Below are 22,699 nucleotides of genomic sequence, written 5' to 3'. Positions count from 1 at the left end.
TGGAGAGACAAATTTAACAATAATTAATAAATTATTTATTGAATGTACTATCTTGAAATGTACTACTTTAATTCATATAATTGGGGGGGAATGTTATTTTTTTTTTTAAATATCCATAACAACAATACACAATAACAACAAAATGATTAATAATGGATTAATAGTATTGGAATTGACTACATTATCCATTAATTGAATGTATTAAAGAGACAAGCGCTTTACAAAAATCATTATATTATATGGATTTAAATACTCTACATTTTAAATATAGAATTTAACTATTCAAATTTTACATTTGCTCGACCGAAGAAAACACGGCTTTTAAAACAATGTCGTCATTTCCGGTATCATGGCCACCAAAACAGTGGCAAGAACTGATCAACTCGGTCCAGAACTGGGTTTCATGGATTCGCTGAATCTCTGAGACGCCACCTCGGCTTTTCGGATCTTTAAGATGCGACTATGGTGCGGCAGATCGCACCAATTTATGCGTTTGCATTAAAATAGTGCATTTAAGTCCTTGTTCGTCATCCGTTGATAGTTACCTCAGCTGTAAACTTTGGCTTTCAAACAAGCACTATGCAAAGATCATTTTAGGAAAAAAGTTTCTGCAAAGGTCAACTAATGAAGCAAACACTACGTATTATGAACCTGATAGTATTTAACTCACATTATCATTGATATTACTTATGGCTAGCAGTTCTGGCTCCAATGCAAAAATGTCCAGTCCAAATGTCAGCACACCGGGGACGACGGTGAGCCCGGGGGCCGTGGATCAGTTGACGAGCCCGGCGTTATTTGAGATTTACGGAAAGAACTGGAACGTGCAGGCTCGTTTGGGTCAGGGCGTCTCGGCCTCGGTGTACCGGGTGAGCTCCGGCAGGGCGAGCTCCGCAGTGAAGGAGTTTCAGGCGGACGCGCAGGGTGGAGATTACGGGTACCTGAAGGAAAGCTCTGTGCTGGAGAAGATTCAGGGACATAAAAATATCGGTAACCACGTACAGGGGATCAAGACCAGCTAAGAAACAGATTTAAACCAGTGGTTACCCAACAAGTCTTAAAATTATTTACATTTAGTTATCATTAACATTAGTTATTATTAACATAATCTTAATTAAAAAAAAAAAATAGAGATGTAAAACATATCACTGACATCATATTTTTTTGTTTTTATTACTTATTTTTTACAGCCGTACCACAAGTACATATCAGCATAGATATGAGGGCCTTTCGAATATTGTCTTGGACAATAGGGGTGAAGCCAGAAAGGCTGGGAACCACTGATTTAAACAGCTCTATATACCACTATATTGGTATTAAAATCATGCAAAATGACATAATTTTGACTTGAGTTCAGTTCTTTGTAGTAAACTACTGTGTGATTTCCCTCCATTACACAAAAGTAAAAACTTTCAAAAGTTGTGATGTAACATTATTTGGGCCCTTTTAACACCATGATTGTTATACATATTCAACATGACACATTCATCCTGCTCATCCATATCTAAATAATTGTAAGAGCAAAAAGATCAAACAAATATAAAACAGCACATGCATTTTAGTCCTGGACTAGGCTTTAAAGTTTAAGTTCCTTGGTTGTGTAATTTTATAGTTAATATGGTGATCGTAAAGTGATCATGACTCCTGGATAGGGCTGTAAAATCAATTAATCACATCTAACATAAAAGTTTGTGTTTATATAATATATGTGTGTATATATATATATATATATATATATGTGTGTGTGTGTGGGTGTCTCTCTGTATATATATATATATATATATATATATATATACATACACATGCACATATATATATATATATATATATATATATATATATATCATATATATGCATACATACACACACACACACACACACATACACACACACATATATATATATATATATATAAACAAACTTTTATGTTAGATTTCACAGCCCTACTCCTGGAGATCCAAAATCTGTTATTTCCAGCATTAATCCCAAGTTTAACATTGGTATTTTCTCTGTTGTGTCTCTAGTGGCGCTGTATGGAATGTTCACCAATCACAACCCATTCGGTGTGGCCACTCATTGCCTGTTGTTGGAGCTTTTGGACGTGAGTGTGTCAGATTTGCTGGTCAGGGCGAGTAATCAGGGACACTCCATGTGGTTGATTCAGCACTGTGCCCGTGATGTTTTGGAGGCCCTTAGCTTCCTGCACGGAGAAGGCTATGTACATGCTGACCTCAAGCCCCGCAACATTCTCTGGAGCGCTGATGACGAGTGCTTTAAGCTCATTGACTTCGGCCTTAGCTTCAAAGAGGGACACCAGGTGAGGAGTTGAAATGGTTGGCATGAGACACCTCATCATTTGCTGTCAGAATTTTTTGACATGCACAAACAAACACTAAAGTTCAAAAGTTTGGGGTCAGTAATATTTTTAAATATTTTTGAAGCAAGTCTCTAATGCTCACAAAGGCTGCATTTATTACAAATACAGTAAAACAGTAATATTGTGAAATATTATTACAATTTACAATAACTGTTTATTATTACTAACACAAAAGCCACAATCTGTGTCTCTTCCAAAATGTTTGTCAAAACCTCTCTGGAGATGTTTATTTACTGTCGTTTTAGAATTTAAAACTTTTGTATAATATATATTTTAAACTATATATAAAAATGTCAAAGCTGAATTTTCAGCAGCCATTACTCCAGTATTCAGTGTCACATGATCTTTCAGATATCATTATAAAATTCTGATTTTGGTGCTCAAGAAAACATGTTGAAAACAGCCTTATATATTTTGGAAACTGATACAATTTTTTTGAGGATTATTTGATTAAAGGTAGGGTAGGCAATTTCGGAGAGGCTAGCAATAGCAATCTAGCTTTGAAAGCATAAGATCCCACTCTCCCTCCAGAGCGTCTCCAAAGCCACGCCTCCTTCAAAACACATGAACGAGCACAGCCAGAGCAGATTCTGCAGTGTCACGAGAGACAGCGTTAAATTACCTCAAAGCACATAACATTACAATAATAATGAACGTAAACAACTTACAGAGCTCTGACTTGTACCACCTGACTGCTGCAGATTCATTTCAGCATTGATAGTGTTGCCATAGAAACACATCAATACGAGTCTGAGGATGAGAACGTCACGATTTGCCATCTCTTAATTACTTAATTTTGGTCCAGAGGATATATGTACATTTTGTAATATTTAGACCACTTCTATTATTGATTGCTATCAGGATGTGAAGAGAGTTTCAACCAGTATAACAAAAAGTGTTTATGAAAAACATTCCCTACCCTACCTTTAATAAAAGAACAAAATCTTACTGACTGCAAACTTTTGAATGGTAGTTTAGCATTGATGTGTCTTATTTTTAGATATAGGTTCGCAGTGAGTTTCTTGTCTGTTCCGCACAGGATGTGAAGTACATCCAGACTGATGGATACCGGGCACCTGAAGCTGAGCTGCAGAACTCACTGGCCCAGGCAGGTCTGCAGAGCGACTCTGGCTGCACAACTGCTGTGGACATGTGGGGTCTGGGCATCGTTCTTCTGGAGATGTTCTCAGGAATCAAACTGAAAGAAACTGTGAAGTCTCAGGAATGGAAGGTCAGCAGAGACCCAAGCAGCTGTGAAGCTGAACTCTACCTTGAATATGACCGTGAATGTTATTTATTTGAATAATTTTCTCTGTGTAATGTAATGTTGTTCTTGCTAAAATATGATTGTGTTGTGTCTCTGCAGGATAACAGTTCTGCAATAGTAGACCATATCTTTTCAAGCAATGCTTTGGTTTACCCGGCTATCCCTGTCTATCATTTGAGGGATCTGATCAAAAGGTAGGAAGTAAACTAAGCAGTGCAGTTGTGTGTTCTTTAGACATGACTAGAGTAAGTAATATGTATCTTTACGTTCCCAGTATGCTTCACAATGACCCGAAACTCAGAAGCACAGCTGAGGCAGCACTAATCAACCCTTTCTTCAGCATTCCCTTTGGTTTGTATCACTCAGCATCTAAAAGCATTGTCTGCATTGCTTGGTGTTTGTGTGAGTGAGAGACTGCTTTGGGTTTCAGCACCTCATATTGAAGATTTGGTTATTCTGCCTACATCTGTCCTGAGACTTCTAAACGTAATAGATGACAGTCACCTGTATAATGAGGATGAGTATGAAGGTGAGTCTTTGTCTCTACATTTTCTTTATAGCAAATATACTTTTTTTTTTTTTAGCAGATCTCAGGCACATTTACTTCTTGTCTTTCTTAGATATAATAGAGGACATGAAAGAAGAATGCCAGAAGTATGGCACGGTGGTATCCTTATTGATCCCAAAAGAGAATCCTGGAAAGGGACAGGTGAGGAAAAGATATTTTCTTTACCTAATAAATTCATTGTATAGAAAATGACACTGGTCCAGAGGGGGTGTTTGTTTTTAGTGACTCTACAAGCTCAATTAAACCATCAAAATATGAGGAAAATATATATATATTTTTTAAATGTTTTAAATATGAGGGAAGAAAACATTTATTGTTTATCTGACAAAATTTAAATGAGAAATTACAGCTACAGGTTTTATTTTACTAAGCAAAAAAAAAAAGAAAAAAGCATAGATAAACAAAAAGTTCACAGGAATAAAAGCATACATTGACTACAACTTAATCAGTTATTAATATTTTGACATAGTTTGACAGCCTGTCCAAAAATGTCCAAACAATTTTGCATGTTTCATTGTGTTATCAGTAATAAATCAATTGACACCAAGCACAACTACACAATATGATTACAAAATCTTTTACATATTTTTAATTATATTTTAATAAAGTGTGAAGATGTAAATTTTCCTGGGCAGGACATCACTTTTGGCCACTACTGTATGTGCAATAGAATGACTTGCCTATTTATTGTCTTTGTTTTTTATTATTTATAGACCACTCAAATATATTAAAATTATTCAATAAAAAAATCTGAAATGTATTATATTACTATAATATAATTCAATAATAATATTATAATTAGCAAATTTCTCATTAATTATTTGCATTTACATCCTTAAACTTTGTATCTCCTTTTATCTTCACATTCAATTCTGTTTGGAAGCTCACAAAATCCCATTTCTTTTGTCATGTTATTCGCAAATTCGCAAAAATCTAACCTTTCATTGAAGTATAAGGATTGAAAGTGGGGGGAAATCACATTATGAAATGAATGTTTTTCTCCAAAACACGTTGGCCATAATTATTTGCACCCATAGAATTTTAAATATAGAAGTATATTTAATAACATTAATGGGTAATTCTTACAGGCTATTACATCTGAATTATATGTGTTTCTTTTTTATAAATGGCTACAACAAATGTTGATACCTTAAACAAAAATTCTAATAGGAATTTTTGGAGCAGGTGTGTTCTTAAAAATTAATTTCATACATTTTTTAGCACACAAGGGTGACTAGGAACATGAAATTATCTAGCTATGACTTCTTGTTTCACGGAAGTATAAATATGCGGAAACACAAAGGCCAAATTTCGTTAATCGTCCATTACAATGATTAAAACCAAAGAATATAGTTCTCATGTGCAGCAAAAGATGTTGAGCTTCACAAAATAGAAAGTGGCTATAAGAAAATAGCTTAAGCGTTAAAAAAAATCCCCATTTCCACCATCAGGGAAATAATTAAGAAGTTCCAATCAACTAAATGTTGGAAGAAGACATGTCTATAACATCCTAATGCACAGTGAGGAGGAGAGTTTGAGTGGCCAAAGACTTTCCAAGGATCACAGATGGAGAATTGCAAAGATTAGTTGTGTCTTGAGGTCTAAGAAAAAATAATAATCAAACAACCCCTACATCACCACATGTTGTTTGGGAGGGTTTCAAGAAAAATCCTCCTTGCTCATCCAAAGACAAACTCCAATATATTAAGTTATCAGACACGACTGGAACTTCAAAAGCAACTTGCTTCTATGGTCAGATGAAACAAAAAAAATAGCTTTTTGGCAGCAAATCCACCAGATGGGGTTAGTACAAACAGGGATAAAAAATACCCCATGTCCAGGTTAAGTATACTGCTGGATCTTTAATGATGTGGGCCTATTTTTTTGCTGGAGATCCTGGATATCTTGTTCAGATACATGGTATCATGGATTCTAGCAAATACCAACAGATAAAAAATCAACAGCCTGTGCTAGAAATCTTATAATGGGCCGTGGTTGGATCTTCCAACAGGACAATGATCCAAAACAAACATCAAAATCAACACAAAAATGTGTCACTGAGCACAAAATGAAGCTTCTGCCATGACCATCCAATGTCCCCAGACCTGAACCCTATAGAAAATGAGTGGGCTGAACTGAAGAGAAGAAGCGCCAACATGGATCTGAGAATCTGAAGGATGTGGAGAGATTCTGTATGGAGGAATGGTCTCTGATCTCTTGTCAGGTGTTCTCAAACTCAGAGCTGTTATCTTGGCAAAAGGAGGTTGCAAAAAGTATTGAATAAAAGGGTGCTAATAATCATGACCAGCTTGTTTTGGAGAAAAGCATTTATTTTATAATGTAATTTACCCCCCACTTTCAATTCTTTTACTTCAATGAAAGGTTCGATATTTTTACAGCCATCTTTGATCCTATTTACCAGGTGTGCCACTAATTCTGACCAATTCTGATTTTTGCCATTTTTGACACAATCCCGTGTCACTTTCTAACCCGACACAACAGTAACACAAGAAATCAAATTAGAAATAAGTTATTGATTGAATTTGAAGCAGGAAGATTTACATTCTATTACAATAATGATGTTAGCAAAAAAATTATACAATGAATTTGAAGACTCACTATTCATCTTGTCTTGGCAGGTGTTTGTGGAGTATGCAAATGCTGGAGACTCCAAAGAAGCCCAAAGACTGCTGACAGGCCGAACATTTGATGGCAAGTTTGTGGTCGCTACGTTTTATCCACTGAGTGCCTATAAGAGAGGTTACTTATACCAAACCGTGCAGTAAGGTTGCACACACATCTCCACACAAAAAGTGTAAATTACCTTACAAACATATGACTGCTTTTGAGATCATGTTGTGTGTATTAATCTATTGTGCTACCTTTAATATGTACTTGTGTCACTAAGATCAAAATCGTTGTGAATATAGGCACACATGCAATTATCTTGGACAAAACAAGGTGAAAAGTTTTAGTGCCTGCTTCCTACTTTTTTACTAAAATATCACACCACAATAAGACAATTATATTTACCGTGTGATAGCTGGTTGCCAGACGTTCAATACTTCTGCTTCCATGCGTTGTCATTTTGATTATTTAATTTGTTTGAAGTGGTATTGATGCACTGCTTTGGTTTACACTGCCTTCTAAACAACAGATCACTTTAGAGACTAGGTTTACATGCTCTTTGAATGTCTACAATTCCAAAATTTGCAGATTATGTGGCCTGTTTTCTTCCGTTGTTAGTTTTAGTGATGGTATTTTGGGAATTTCCAGTAATTACGCACATATTTATAAACTACTGGCGAAATACACTGGCCTGCATGCACTGTGCCGTGGTTAACATTTATGTTCGACTCGACCATCAAGCTGTTTAACCGCATTTAAAGCGAAGACGGAAATCCATCAGCATCTGCCGAAAGAGCACAAATACGACAGTGGGTAGATCATTCTTAAGTGACTTTTCTTTGCTTATTCAGGGTTGACTGGAATGAGACTCCATGTTAAACAAAAAAGCCACAATCTGTGTCTCTACCAAAATGTTTTTCAAAACCTCTCTGGAGATCTTTATTGAACCGTACTGTAGTTTTACAGTTTCCATCTCGAATTCCAAAGTATAATATTAGTTGTGTCTGGAAACTCATCGAGAGCATGTCAAGTGGACTTCTTCTGAAACTACTCAAGTCTTAAAATGTGTGAAATGGTATATCACACAACTCATACTTTCATAGCACACATTTGTGAAGATTCAGGAGCAAATTATCTGCTCTGTATCTTCCTTAAGCTGGACTGCCCTAACACATGGATTAGTAATTCTGTTATTGTAATAATATTATTGTAAAACATAGAACTGTGTTACCTTACTATCTAATACACAGTAACACAAATTGTGTAGCACACCATTTAATATTAGTTCAGAAAGGCTCTTGTTGGCGGCTTGTTAAAGCTGAAATGCCTTCTGCAGACATGTTAAAGTCAGTTGTATCAGCTATTTGAATGGATTTGACTATACAACAATAGTGAGTGATTTTGATGACATTATTTAACAAACATTATTTAAAGTTTTCCGGTTGTATTTAGTGTTCCTGGTATCATTGTGCTTTTCAGTCAGTTTGTCTGTGATTGCATGATATGTGGAGTCTTTATTAGTACTTCAGAGCTGACACATGAGCAGTTGCTTCTAAGCGCGTTCTCATTTATGAATATTGTCAATATTGGACTTCTACCGTCCAAACTGCAATACTACGGAGCCCCACGTGGCATGAGGAGAAAAAAAAAAGGTAGACATGAATTAACAATTCGTTCCCATGATTAAATCGTGGTTCATTCAACGTGGCCACAATTTAATAAAGCGAGGGAACGAATTCTTAATTTGTTATATATATGTCCTGCAGTCTAGAAACATAAAATTAACTTCCACAGCTGTGAGCTCTAATATTATAAGTGCACAAGACAACGTGAGGAAAGAACAGGCTGTTTTTCAATATTCAGATGTTAAAGAATTTGAAGTTTAAACTTAAAACATTTTCCAATTCTTTTTTTTTTTTTTTCTTCTAACTTTCTAGATGAGGTGTGGATTAGATGGCGTTGTGGCCAATAGTTTTTCTTTTTATTAATGTTTCTTCTTCTTTTTGATGGGAATGTTTTAGTGTTAATGTAGGAAAAGTGCACTTTGGTTGAACTGATGAGTGTGTGTCATTCCAGATCTGTGCAATTTACTGAAATTCTGACTGACTCTGAGCATTGAAGATATTGTGAGTGATCTCGATTTTATACACTCTATATCTCTCTCTCGCTGACTCTTTCACTTGAATGGTGATGACATTTGAGAGAATAATGGAGATGGCAAGCAAGAGATATTTTAGCATCCTGCTCATATGAATCTGGATTTCTGCCACTGGAAAAAGTGGCTCTTGTTTACAAAGATTCAGTTACTAAGCATTTGAGCTTGTCTGTGTTGAAATGCTCATTGGGATACTAATTATATGCGTTACATGTTTGGATAAACTTCAAAAAAACAAAGAGAGCCAGTATGTATGAACTAAATGAAATAGCCGTGGCTACTGATTTACAATAAGGAGACTGTTTCCTTGTCTTGCTTTATTCTTCTTCCCGTTTAAGCCAGAGAACACCTACAGTGAGCAAATAATTGACTTTTAAGATGTTGAATAATTCTTTCTAGTTATTGTTTGTTACTCATTTACTCAGAAACAAGCATTTATAATACTAACTACAATGCCAAATTTATATTATGATGAATCTAAAAAGTTGGTTATGAAACAGATTGGAAGTGATTTTTTGTATGCGAATACTGTGTAGGTCTAATGGAAAATTGCTCACATGCGTCAGACCATTAATGAGAAACTGACTTTTGTGTCATTTTAATAGATGTGAAACTAGAAAAGGAAGATTCCAGTTTTACAATCCAGATTGATCTTGGATGATAAAAGATGCATATCCAGTTTATAGATTAGTGAATTGACATAGATGCGAGAATAGCAATAGTCAGTTCAAGTGTATCTTGTAGTTATGAGCCATCCAAATTTTGAATTCAGCCCGGCGATCCAAAATAAAATTTATGACACCAGGATGAAGGCCTACTTTTTCCCACAAGCAATATCATCAAAGCTCCTCAAATAGAGCCTCGAGGCCCCTTCTAACTCTTTCAGAAAGCACAGAGATTTCTTTCCATAACTGACTACTGCATAGAAGAGATGGGTGTCTGTCAGGGATCATTTCATACTGCCTTAATTGTTTTGTATGTTGTAATAATGTCACAGTCAGTGAACACTAGACTGTGAGAAAAGTGCCAAAATTGTTTCGAAGCCGCCTTTTCTCTCCCCCACCAGCAACCCTGGAGAAATACTAACTCTGCAGGGAAGCCATATGTTGAAATGCATGAAAATGCCTTTAGATGTGTCCAGAAACCTTTTAGTTGGATGCCAGAGATCACATGAACAGTAAAGCACAGTGCTGGAGTTTGGCTGGCTTTTGTGTTTGTGTAGAGAGTAATGGACCTCCCAAGAGAAAACACTGCAGGGTGTAACCACAGATAGACATGGGAGTGAAACGCTCTTTGGGTCTTAATAACTCCAGAAAGGTTGGAGAACTAAATGGCGAGAGAGAGATTGAATTGGATCAGGAATGGAGAAAATGCTTGCAAATGCCCTTGTCATCTACCTTCATATATATTAAGATGATTTCCTTTGTAACCCTCTTTAAAAATAGGCTATATTGGATATATAAATTGAATCTGCTGCTTTATTGGTTTCTATATTGAAGTCATACATATCACATATATCTCATAGCTTGCACATGACCTTTGACGTAAAAGAGAAAGGCAACTCACTCACCTGACATGTAATGAGGAAGTGTGAACTTCAAGAGCAGTGAGGCCATAGGTTGACATGAATCATGTATAGATATTAAGATATATGGGTTATAGTTCAGAGAGAGACTGGATATGTGGCTTTGCTAAGGTGAAAAACAATCAAGAAAGATGTATTATGGAGATTGGGCAGCTTTTTTGTACTGCGTTTGGCTTTGTTACAGGATCAGAGGTGTAGATGATGCTGTGTAAACACAACAGAACTGAGTTTGAGTTTCATGTGGAATCTACTGTTTGTAGTGAAGTCACGGTAAACATGCTTACTTGGAATTGCATATAGTAACATGGTCAAAAAGTTTGCAAAAAAAGTGTTTACAGTACATTTGTGGTACAATACAGAGGGAAACATGCAGGGTTTATAGCGTGAACGCAGTAAGGAGAATGATGCGAATTCTGATGAAATGTCTCTGAATGTTTTAAATGCCGATTCTATGTACAATGCTTCTCTTTAAAATGTGCTTTTCAAATTGAAGCTTTGCCAATGATTTCTTTGTTACTGAAAATATGGATTTTCAACAGTGAAAATTCCCTCCGAAGCATTAAAAAAGTTTAATAGATATTTTTTGATAAATTAATAATGGATGCAAATGCAGATCAGTTAAAGTATATAATGAAAGTCTAAAGTCGTTAAATTTAATAACATGAGATTAAAATGAATTGCAGATAAATAATAATTATACATCAGAGGTGTGGTACATCAATCATTTCTTTGCTCCATGTTAAGACAATCCTTGTCCTTGTGTCCTTGTATAACCATCCTCATTTCCCGAGTCTTCTTATGCCTGAGGCAGAGATGTGATTGGGGGAAACTTAAGATAATAAAGCTCTGCCTTAAAGTCCACATATGTAGCAGGGAAAACAAACCTAAACTTGAATTTGAACGTTACAAAGTAGAAAAAAAAATATCTTGAATCTAGCATTGAGTGCAAGGATGAGTGTTTTGTGTATTAGAATGAGTAGAAAGATGTTGTTGATGTTTTTCGTCAAATGTAATTTGAGCAGATGATCGTCCGCCAAGGATCACGGGAGACTGTGACTTAAAAGCTCTGGAGGGAATGAATAATTTTCATGTTTCTCTCAATAAAATGTTAATGTCCGTCTCATGACCTTGTGTCTTTATTTCATGGGCTTTTTTTCTGATTAGTGGATGCTCCAAACTTCATGATAGAATCAAATCCTCGAAGAAAGTGTTATTGGCCATTAGATGGCAGCACTTCCTTTCAGACTGTTAAAAGTGTATTGCATTTTCTTTTAAGGTCAGTGTGGAATCGGATATCATTACTGAGGCATTAGAAAGTTTGCCTCTGGATTTATGCACATCATACCTGTAAAAAAAATCAATAAGAAACATATATTAGAGCTGTTCTTTTGAAGTTTTTATTTTTGTGTTTTATTTTTAATTTTTATAGACAAAAGTATTTAATTTTACCATCAGCCATTGTTGACAATAACATGGAGATATAAGAATCTACACTGATGTTCAAAAGTTTGTGGTCAGTAAGATTTTAACTTTTTTTATTTTATAGCAAGGATGCATCAAATTGAACAAAACTGACTAAATACTTATTCATTAGAGAATCCTGAAAAAAGTATCACAGTTTCCAGTCAAATATTAAAGGAGAACTCCGGTCAATTTTAACATTGAGCTCATTTTTTTGTAAATTTGGAGTGCTGTCAGTACAGAGAACAATGACAAAAATCGGTGTTGCCTACACCGTGTTCAGGGGTGCCGCCAGAAATTCTGGGCCCTATGGAAACCAAAATTTCTGGGCCCCCTACATTTTCTACAGATAAAATTTAACCCAATAAACATGCCCTGTATACTTTAAAAAAGATACTTAGCACATTGCGTAGTTAAAATGTCTAAAGATGAGTACAAAGCAGGTACAAAGCCTACAAAAACAAGAAAAAAATTTTTTGTGTAAGTCAAACACACACGTAATAACCATATTATTTCTATTGGCCTATTTAGTTTTCATAATATAAAATATTAAAATATCTATTTTGTAAACTCCTTATTATAGCCAATGGTTACTTACTACAGACACATTTTTTCTGGGGCATTTTATTCATATTACTGTAAGAATACACTGTCCCTTCACAGAACACACGACACACACGGCAAACTGATTTTGTGATTTTTGAAGCGTATAGATTACTTTTTGTTTTGTAAAGTTATCATCATGTGGCGAACACAGTAGATAAGACGTGTTGAGAGACTTCAATCTTCGTGAAGTTTCGCGCTCAGGCTCACCTTGTTCAGCTGAAGGTCCTTGCACACTGAATCCGAAATTTTCGCATGCGTTTTTTCGTATCCGTCATTCTGTGGCTCGTCTAAACTGTCAAAACACCATTCAAACCCTTGTTACGGATGCGAAAAACGCAGCAAATCGAACCCGATCCGATTTTTTTTTTTTTTTTTGACGGACGAAAGTTTCGGAGGCAGTGTGCAAGTGTGATTGACATAACGTGAGGTTGTATTTATTTTTTAATGTGCTAAAATATCGGACGCGAATTTCGCACGGGGGGAGAAGGAGGACGTGGGTGTGCAGCAGCCGTTGAATCTGTGTAGAGCTATTTTTTACAGTCTATGGTGTAGAGAGACAGTATGATAACCCAGAGATGTTATTATTGTTGGATGTAAATCATAATTCAGTAATTATTTTACTAAGCTAGCTAGATAAAAGCAGGTCATGTAGCAACAAAAATAAGTAACTCTGAAAGTTTTGGAATACAGGAATAGGGCTTTTTTTTGAAAAACTGTGTGACATAGGCTACTGTCGACTTCGGCGTTCTCTGTCTTCTCTTTCCTTTCCTTTTTTGATGCCCTAACTTTTGATGTGACATGCCTGCGTGTGTCACTGTCTGCGCTGCATCATAGCAAGAGACGTTACACTAAAGATCGTAGCTCGGACAGCGCAGGTGGAATGAACCATTGTAAGGGGGAGGGGTGTGGCTCAAACAGTAAATACATGATTTGTTTTTTAAATATTAAATCTATGGTCAAAACGGACAAAATACAAATTTAGTGCATGGGGGCCCTAGCACATTTAATGTATGTATAAAAAAGAGAAAAAAAAATAAGAAAAGAAAAAGGGGGTCTGCTCTTCTGGGCCCTAAATCAGCCTGGGCCCTTAGAATCGTCCTAACCTTCCACCCCTTTATGGCGCCCTTGACCGTGTTATCCTCTTTTTAAAATTTACACCCTGTTGACTTCAATGGGGCAAGTTTTAAACCTGCTTTTAGCCTCTTAACATCCTTGATGTGTCATTACAAGTGCCCAGCCATGTGAGTGATTCCTTCAGAGTGAACGCGGTGAATCTGACTGCAGTAGATGTGAAAGATATGAATAAAAATGATGTTAATTCAGCCAGCGCACATACCTGTATTTTCTTCCTGTTTTTGGTCGAAGTCCACAGTAGTCGATTGTCGAGTTCACGCGCGTGATAACCTATGCCTTTGTCGTTGTTCTCTGTACTGACAGCACTCCAAATTTACAAAAAAATGAGCTCAATGTTAAAATTGACCGGAGTTCTCCTTTAAGCGGTTTCAACATTGATAATAATTAGAAATGTTACCTAAGCACCAAATCAGCATATTAGAATGATTTCTGAAGGATCGTGTGACACTGAAGACTGAAGTAATGCTGCTGAAAATTCAGCTTTGCCATCATAGGAATAAATTGAATTTTAAAATAAACTTTTTATTTTAAAAGTTAATAATATTTCAAAAATAATACTGTTTGGTGAGCATAAGACATTTCTTTCAAAAACATAAAAAAATATGAACAACCTTGAACTTTTGAACAGTAGATTCCAAAGATCTGTTTTGTCAGTTTCCTGCAGTTCTCTGTAGCCCCACATCGCTGCCAGTATAAAGGTTCAGCAATTTACTGCAGTTTAATAAAAGAGGCCTTGTACAGGGCTCTCATTGAGGTAGGAAGTTTCCCAACACTGTCAACTGAATGAATTACAAAAGGAGCTGTTTCAATGAGGCGGTATTAATTAGTGCAGGAGAGCTTGCTCACATCCAGGCGAAGTGAAAGATATGTGGTGTTGAAAGCGAATGTTAACCTGCTGCGTTGCAGTCTTTCCCACTCGAATTAGCAAAACACCCATGCATGGCTGCACAATCTCGTTTCGGAATATGTATGGCAGAATGACAGAGGAATCCAGAGGATGTTATGGTTTAGGCTCACTGCCTTCTGGATCCCCAAGTGTTTATGTTCACACTGAAGATATGCACATGCATCTACACAGCACCTGCGACTTTTTGCACAATTCGCATGTTCCCTAAAAGCAAACATGCTTATGCCAACATACTGTTCTATCCTAAGCCTGTTTCCTGTTAACATGCTTTGCCTGAAACATAGCAGGGAAAAAGCTGTACAACACAAGGCTGTATTTCGCTCAATGGATTTTGTGTTATTTTGAGAGATGGAATATCCAATTTAAAAATCATACCATAGTGCAAGCATTTCTCAATCCTGCTCCTAGAGTCTAAGCCCATACATTTTTAGTGGAGTTTGCTAAGGCAAGCATCAATATTTCTAAAGCTCACACTTGTGGTTCAAGATTTCAGTAAACCCCTTAACCTTTGTATCATCTGCAGCACACACATACCGCATCATTTCTGACACGGATATAAATGAAACCTCAAATTATGCGGCTTGTTGAGGAAAGTTGAACTATTTGTTTTGCCTAGTTTTATTTCATTTATTTTGTTAATATAGAAAATATGATAATATATAATTTGGTGTATATATATATATATATACTTTTATGAAACTTTATGGAGCTTTTGGATCTGTGTACTGTTTGAAATTCCCATTTCCATTCCCATCAGTTTACATTTCCAAACATTCTTTTTGCCATTAATTGTAATAATTAAATGATTTCTGTATGCTGAAGGAGTCTGACAACAGCCGGTATGATCTGATCTCACCATCATCGAGTCCGTCTGTGATTACATGAAGAAACAGAAAAAACTGAGACAGACTAAATCCAGAAGAACCGCGGGAACGTCTCCGAGATGCTTGAAGAAACCTTCCTGCAAAGCTACAGTACTGTGAAAAGTACTGGCACTTGTGTTAAAATGCTGTAAAGTGAGAATGCTTTCAAAAATAAAATCACAAATTGAATTAATTTATGATTTAACTTCTATTAACTAATTCAAATCAATATATGGTGTAACGACCCTTTGCGTTTAAAACGGCTTTTGTCCAGGTACACTTGCGCATAGTTTTTCAGGTAGCTTTGCAGGAAGGTTTCATCCAGCAATGAAACCAATGAAGTCTTTATGAGTGAGTCATTGAATCATTCATTCAATGTATGGTGCTTTTGTGTCTTTTCTTCAGACTAAGTAGTCTTGCATAGTTTTATATTATATTACAAAATGCAGAAAATAAAGAGTACAGAAAAAAATGTATTTACACTTTTAGAGAAACCTGTACAGAACAAATAAAACTATATTTTAGTGCTTTTTTGTAAGCACCACAACATCTATGGCCTATCTTGCATCTTAGAACTGGACCCAAGCCTGAATGAAATATTGGAGCTTCATGCCTCACCACACTTGACTGAACAGCAAAAATGTAAAACATTGCCTTTGGTTATAGTGGGTGGAATCGTAAGCTGCTGGGACTACAGAGCACTGAGGCAGCCAGAAGAGTGGATTTACTTTGCTGCAGTATTACCCTGGCCATTTCTTACTAATGCCAGCTATTTTCACTGTACTGACAATTTTGAATTGGTTAAAAATAGAGCAGACACCCTCTTTCTCTTCCGTCGACTCTCTCACCCTCTCACTCAGACGTAGCCTAACCATGCAAACCCAGAGGAATACTATATTCCCCATGAGATAACCTACTGGAGAAAAAGCTCTTTACTAAACATTGCTCCTTATCTGAAACAAACACGTGTGTGCTGTACTGTGACGATCAATAAGACAGATAAATGATAACTGAGTGGGTTGAAGCTGAGTCATGCAGTCTCGTTGTGTTCTCTTTACCACTCGGAGGTCAGGATATCACTGATGGGAATCTGTGTGAGACCCAAACATCAATGGTTGTTGTGATTACAGGGAAAGATGGCCATACCCACATGGTCAGGAGTCTTATGCATTACAGCACACTGCATTCAGTGATGGCTGATTGTTATCGACGTCGCTGTCTCCAGATCTCAGGTACGTTTATCTAACTGTCCATCAGTTCCCAGTCCTGACATTCTTCCCTATTTCTGGTAAGAAGTTCCAGTAAGTGATCTGGATTGTGCGTTTTAAGTTTAAAAGGATAACTGAACCCAATAATGAATATTGTCATTCTGTCATTTACACTCCCTCATGTTGTTACCGCATGACTTTCTTTCTGCAATAGAGCACAAAAACAGAAATTATGAAGAAATGCATTTGTCATCTTTCCATACAATTACAACAAATGGGGACTGTAGCTTTCAAGCCCCAAAAAAGACGCAAGAGCTTCATAAAAGTATCATAAAGTGGTCCATATGACTCAAGTCTTCTGAAGCCTTTGACAACTTTGTGTGAGAAATTTAAGTAATTCTTCACTGATGTTCCCCTTCAGTGAGCTGCTAACTTCTGTATTTATTGATTCACTGATTTCAATTATTATTTCAATGTTTACTACACTGTAAAAAAAAAAAACGAAAAGTTGCTGCCTTAAATTTTTAATTACAATCAACTTGGATTTTTATGTCATTTCAACTTAAATTACGTTATACTGACTTTAAAACATGAGTTGAATCTTGTATAACTTATTTTAATGAGTTGAAGAAGCAATGTAAAAACATGTTGTCAACTTATTTGTCACAGTGTATATGTTTTAGATGACTGCATATGTACTGCACAAGTCATATGGACCACGTTTATGATGCATTTGTGTCCTTTTTGAAGTTTCAGACTTGAGTCTATATTATAGTTCTTATTAAATCTGGACTTATGAGTCAAATGACTACTTTATGATACTTTTATTGTGGTTTTCCATACTTTTTGGAGTTTAAAAGCTCCTCAATTGTATACAAAAAAAAACAAAACATTACCAATAGAATTCTTCCCAATTTTTCCTTAGGCATCGTTGTTCATTGGATGATTCTTGTCAAAACAAACATTTATTTTCACATCGCTTTTTATGCAAGGGGTAATTTCTGATTTTGAAAAATGCCTGGGCTTTTGCTCAGTATGGCTGCAGAAAAGCACAGCAGTGACTGTCACCATAGTAACACACTAACAAACCGAACTCTGTTCTTCAGGATTGTGCCTGCAGAGTCTCTTTACACAAACAGTGTTCTGGGTCTTCTCTTGGCAGACAGATGAACGGGAGCTGGAATGTAAACAGGAGGCAGGATTTGTGAATGCGCAGCATGTCATCTTTATTTAGCACCCTGCCGGTGACATGATTATTTTTCTACATCACACAGTAATAACCCTCCTGGTTACACACTGGACATCTAGCTGATATTGTTATTGAATAAAGAGTCATGCAGGCTGAAGACTATGTGGGGCGTCTGGGGAAATGAGCCAGGGCTACAACAAATGCTAAAGTGTGATTGGAAGTACTTTGGAGTTTCTAGTTTAAAAAACAGAAATGTTGAAAAGAATAAGTCAGGGATGACTAAACTTTTTTTAAAGGGGGCCGTAAAGATTCGTGTTGTGTTGGACACACCCGGGGGCCGGACAGAACGGCATTATGGTAATTAGTCTATAAACTAATTATATTTAGTATAAATACAAATGAACAAAAATGTCTGTAATTTGGCCTATATTTCATTACTGCTTTAATACATGTCTACATTAATAATAAAATTAAATTAGATATGAATATCCAACATTTATGCCATACCACGGTTACAGTTATGTAATTTATAATGGCAGATACAGAGTCTTTGAATCTAAATTCAAACCTTTATTTTATTTTATTTCAGTAGGCTATTTTAGGATTCACTTGGCAGTTGTAGAAATGATCTGCTCTTTTTCCCATGTGCTTAGACATGGAAACTCTGTTAAATATTGCTTATGGCTATGTTTAACTATTAATATTATTTGGCACTAATAGTGTTCTTGAGCACCTGTATAGCTTCTCAAGTTGATGTCTGCTGTTTTTTTAATTAATATTATTATTTATGACATGTTCTAGTAAATGCTGGGTTGTTTCAACCCATGTTTGGGTCAATATGGACAAACCCAATCGTTGGTTTACATTTTTTAAATTACATTTTTAAACCCAACGGTTGGGTTTGTCCATATTTGACCCAAATGTGAAACATTTTTCAAATGAAACCCATTCCTAATTATATGTTTTTAGAAGCAAGCCCAGATAGCTTGTAGTATTAATTATTGTTCAACGTAACTTTCCCGGATCTGGCTAGGTTACTGGGATACTGTTCATTAAAAACATAATTCATACCTAATGAAGATCCTTCACCTTCAGCATGAAAATGAAAGCCATCTCATCTAGGAAAGACTGATCTTTACATGATGTTTAATAAGATGATTAGAAAATTAAGATATACCAAATATTCATTCACTTCAGTGCATGACAGACTCTAGCATTAGAATGCTCATTAATCATGCAAAAGGGTTTAAGTATGATCAGATATACTCAAATTATTTATCTTAGGGCTCACTTTTAGAAAACCGTGTCTGTTGTACAGTACATCAGCCTCGTAATTCATCATTTCACTGCTCTAGATGCTCACTATCAATAGAATGTTGTAAAAGTGTTTCTGAGTGCAAAACTTGAATGAACAAGTAAACAAAACACTATAGTTCCAAAATGACTATAGTCTCAGTCGTGTGTTGTTTTAAACTTGTATGCATTTTATTTTATTCAACAGAACACAAAAAAATAGGTATTCTGAAGAATGTTGGGGTCCAAACAATATTGATTATCACTGTATGAAAAATAAATAACTTCTTTTGTGTTCCACAGAAGAATGAAGGTCATACAGCTTTGAAACGAGTGAATGAATGATGAGAATTTTCATTTAAGCTTCGGTCTTGAATTGTGAATTTGGCTAGATCTGGGTGTCTGACGGTGCAGGTAAAGAGAAGGAATGAAAAAAAATATGTTAATGTATCTAATAAGTTAAAGTAATAGTGGAAAGAAAGTAATAGGCAGCAGGTCATAAGCACACTTCATTTAACCTGATTAAACAAATGAGTCTTCAGTGTGTAGAATAAATAAAAATGGTGCTTCTGCATTTGTGTGAGAATATTGGACTGATAAGATCATATTTTCTGGATTTAGTTGATCTACTGCATTTTGAACAAGCTACAGCTTATTTATGGAAATACTGGGGCATCCAGCCAAAAGTACATTACAATAATCAAGTCTTGACCTTTTCTGCATCTCAAATAGAAAGATATTTTGTAACTTATATTTATGAGACGGGGAAATGCTGTTATGAATTAGAAACATTAGAAAAGTGGCCATCAAATGCTAATGACATGCTTGCTAATATCACACAAAGAGAACATGTACAAGGAAAACAACAAAGAGCCTAATGTGGCAGGCCAATCCACAAATACCATCATAATTCTCAAACGCATTAAGAAAAAAGAAGTGTTGCTTCAAATGATCTTAAAAATAAAAAATAATACATGACAGATGAAGAAGAAGCAGAGGTTATCCTCATGTAAATGAAATGTCCTTTGTTAACAATATTCATTGACTCATCCATACACGTATGCATTCAACTGGTTAAATGATTATGGGTCACAGATTTCATTTTGAATTAATATTCAGCACTATTAAGAATAAATCATTCATTTATTGCAATAAGGGAGTTATGCTTATCAAAGTAAGCATATCAGGGTAATGGCCACCTTATCAGGGAGGTCATTGTCATGTAAATTCAGAATATTAGCATACATTGACTGCAAACTATTAAAGTCACCATGAAATCCAAATGGACTGTTCTTATTTGATGGAATATTGGAGTGTTTATTATAAATTATTTATTTTTTAATTCATCTGCCTTCATAATCTTTAATCAAAATAACTTCCCCTCTCTCTTGCAGTGAAATCTCTTCACTTCTCTGATGATGTGTTTTAGGGTGGGACAGTCTTTCACTCATACGACATCACAGCAATAGCAAACCACAAACATCCAATCAGCTCCCAATGGACAAAATTAAGTCCCGCCCTAATTTTTTTTCTTGTTCGAGAAGCCGATATATTTTTGCATCCCAATACAGAGGCTGCATCTTTAGAAGGCCGCATTCGAAGGTCGATTGCATCACATGCACGCATGCACGACAAAGACTGTACCAACTCGAAGGCTCCAAATGCGTCATTCGTTTCCCGTGAAATGAAGGATACAGCAGATGGATCCTTCGCGGTCTTATTTCATTCTGCGATGGTGGTGACGAAAGGATTTTTGAGAGAAATTGCCAAATGACACTTTTAAACGCAAGTACTGGGTTTCAACTTACTCAGATATCTAATGATGAAAAAAAAAAAAATTATATATATATATATATATATATATATATATATTTAAAGCGGTTCAAATGTTGATAGCTTACTAAGATGCGATTATGTTTAGTTTATACTCTTTATTATGTACAGAAATGGCCCATGGTGAACATATTTAGACAGTTTGTGAACCCTGTTTTGTTTTAACTCAAGTTTCAAAAAATGATGATGCAAATGCAAATGATGCAAGAATTTGGTTCATAATCATGAATCTGATATGTTTATTAGATGACCATTTAGAGATGGAGTCTTTTCTCTGCATTGCCAAAAGCAAGTGTGGTAAGTGTGCAACAGGAAGCACTCGATTTGGATGGAAGGATAGAAGTGAAACAATGCCTGGAGAACTGCCAGAAGCTCCAGGTGAGTGACGTATTAATCCCTGATCTGAGAGTTTCACTGTTGAAAAACTTTCTCTTACCTTACATAATTTGCTCTTTTAGCCAACATAGCAATTCATTGTTGTCTCATTCACTGGGACCCTGTTGAGTGATACTGGGAAACTTTGTGACATCACTGTGTTTGTGTATCCTCCCCCCACTTACATTAACAACATAAAATACAAAACTTTCTTATAGGAACCATTATTATATGCAGATAAAGATCATTTCACAATATCTCAACCATCTTAAAATTTAAAAGAGAAAAGAGGAACAAAATGACCAGAGATTCAAGTATTGTTTATAATAAACTATCTTAAACTGGATACTGGAAGACTAGTAGTAAATTATTATTAGTAACTTTGTAGTAGTAGTAATATTGTATAAGGGATCATTCAGGCCTGTTTCATATTCTTTTGGGATGAAGAAAGTTAAATACTCAAGGGTAAATAGGACTGTAAAACACACAAGAAAAAAATCTCTGCAGAGAGATGTACAAGGACACCAAATTATTTCTGACATTGCATTCTTCACCTCCTGCAAGAAATCTAGCACTAAATTAAAGTATCCCTTCTTCCTCCTCCTGCGACATGATACATCCAATCTGAAAAATGTCTCATTTGATCTAAATCTCAACATCAGCAATTCTTTGTGGAGACATTTTGTCCAAAAGAACTTTATAGATAACTGTTCAAACTTTTGGGGTCGGTAAGGTTTTTTGTTTTTGAAAGACATCTCTCGTACTCGAGAAGGCTGCATCAAAAAATACAGTTAAAAAGATTTATTCCTGTCACGTTAGATCTGAATTTTCAGCATCATTACTCCAGTCTTCAGTGCCACATGATCCTTCAGAAATCATTCTAATATGCTGGTTTGGTGCTCAAGAAATATTTTGAAAACAGTAGCACTGCTTCACCTAATATTTTTGTGAAAACTGATTTTTTTTCAGGATTCTTTGATTAATAGAAGTTTCAAAATAATTTATCCGAAATATATATTTTTTGTTGCAATGAAAATGTCTTTAGTGTCATTTTTGAGCAAATGAATGTGTCCTTGCTTGAATAAAATAATTAATTTCTTTTAAAAAAAAAGAAGAAAACCCCACACTTTTTAACGGTAGTATATATATATATATATATACAAGGACACCAAATATACAATATATATATATATATATATATATATATATATATAAACACACTATAGAAATATGTAGTATTATACAATGTA

The 22,699-nt window shown here is 35.5% G+C and overlaps 1 protein-coding gene across 1 annotated transcript; it reads left to right on the top strand.

The window, feature by feature from the left end:
- The first annotated feature begins 435 nt into the window (after positions 1–435).
- On the top strand, positions 436–11,701 carry uhmk1 (U2AF homology motif (UHM) kinase 1). Its single transcript, XM_079884803.1, has 8 exons — positions 436–990; positions 2,025–2,317; positions 3,417–3,608; positions 3,744–3,838; positions 3,919–3,995; positions 4,075–4,173; positions 4,265–4,353; positions 6,852–11,701. Exons 1-8 carry the CDS (start codon positions 690–692, stop codon positions 6,996–6,998), a joined length of 1,293 nt encoding a protein of 430 aa, XP_079740929.1. The 5' UTR covers positions 436–689; the 3' UTR covers positions 6,999–11,701.
- Positions 11,702–22,699: the final 10,998 nt, after the last annotated feature.

This window comes from Squalius cephalus, assembly GCF_949319135.1.
Source record: "Squalius cephalus genome assembly, chromosome: 10".
Taxonomy (NCBI): Eukaryota; Metazoa; Chordata; class Actinopteri; order Cypriniformes; family Leuciscidae; genus Squalius; species Squalius cephalus.
The sequence above is the reverse complement of the archived record's forward strand: the minus strand, read 5'-3'. Positions and strand labels throughout refer to the sequence as shown.

Coding starts and splice junctions, on each gene's coding strand:
- uhmk1 (XM_079884803.1), top strand. CDS start 690: ATGGCTAGCAGTTCTGGCTCCAATGCAAAAATGTCCAGTCCAAATGTC. Junction 991..2,024: donor TCAGGGACATAAAAATATCG/GTAACCACGTAC, acceptor TTGTGTCTCTAG/TGGCGCTGTATGGAATGTTC. Junction 3,996..4,074: donor TTTCTTCAGCATTCCCTTTG/GTTTGTATCACT, acceptor TTTGGGTTTCAG/CACCTCATATTGAAGATTTG.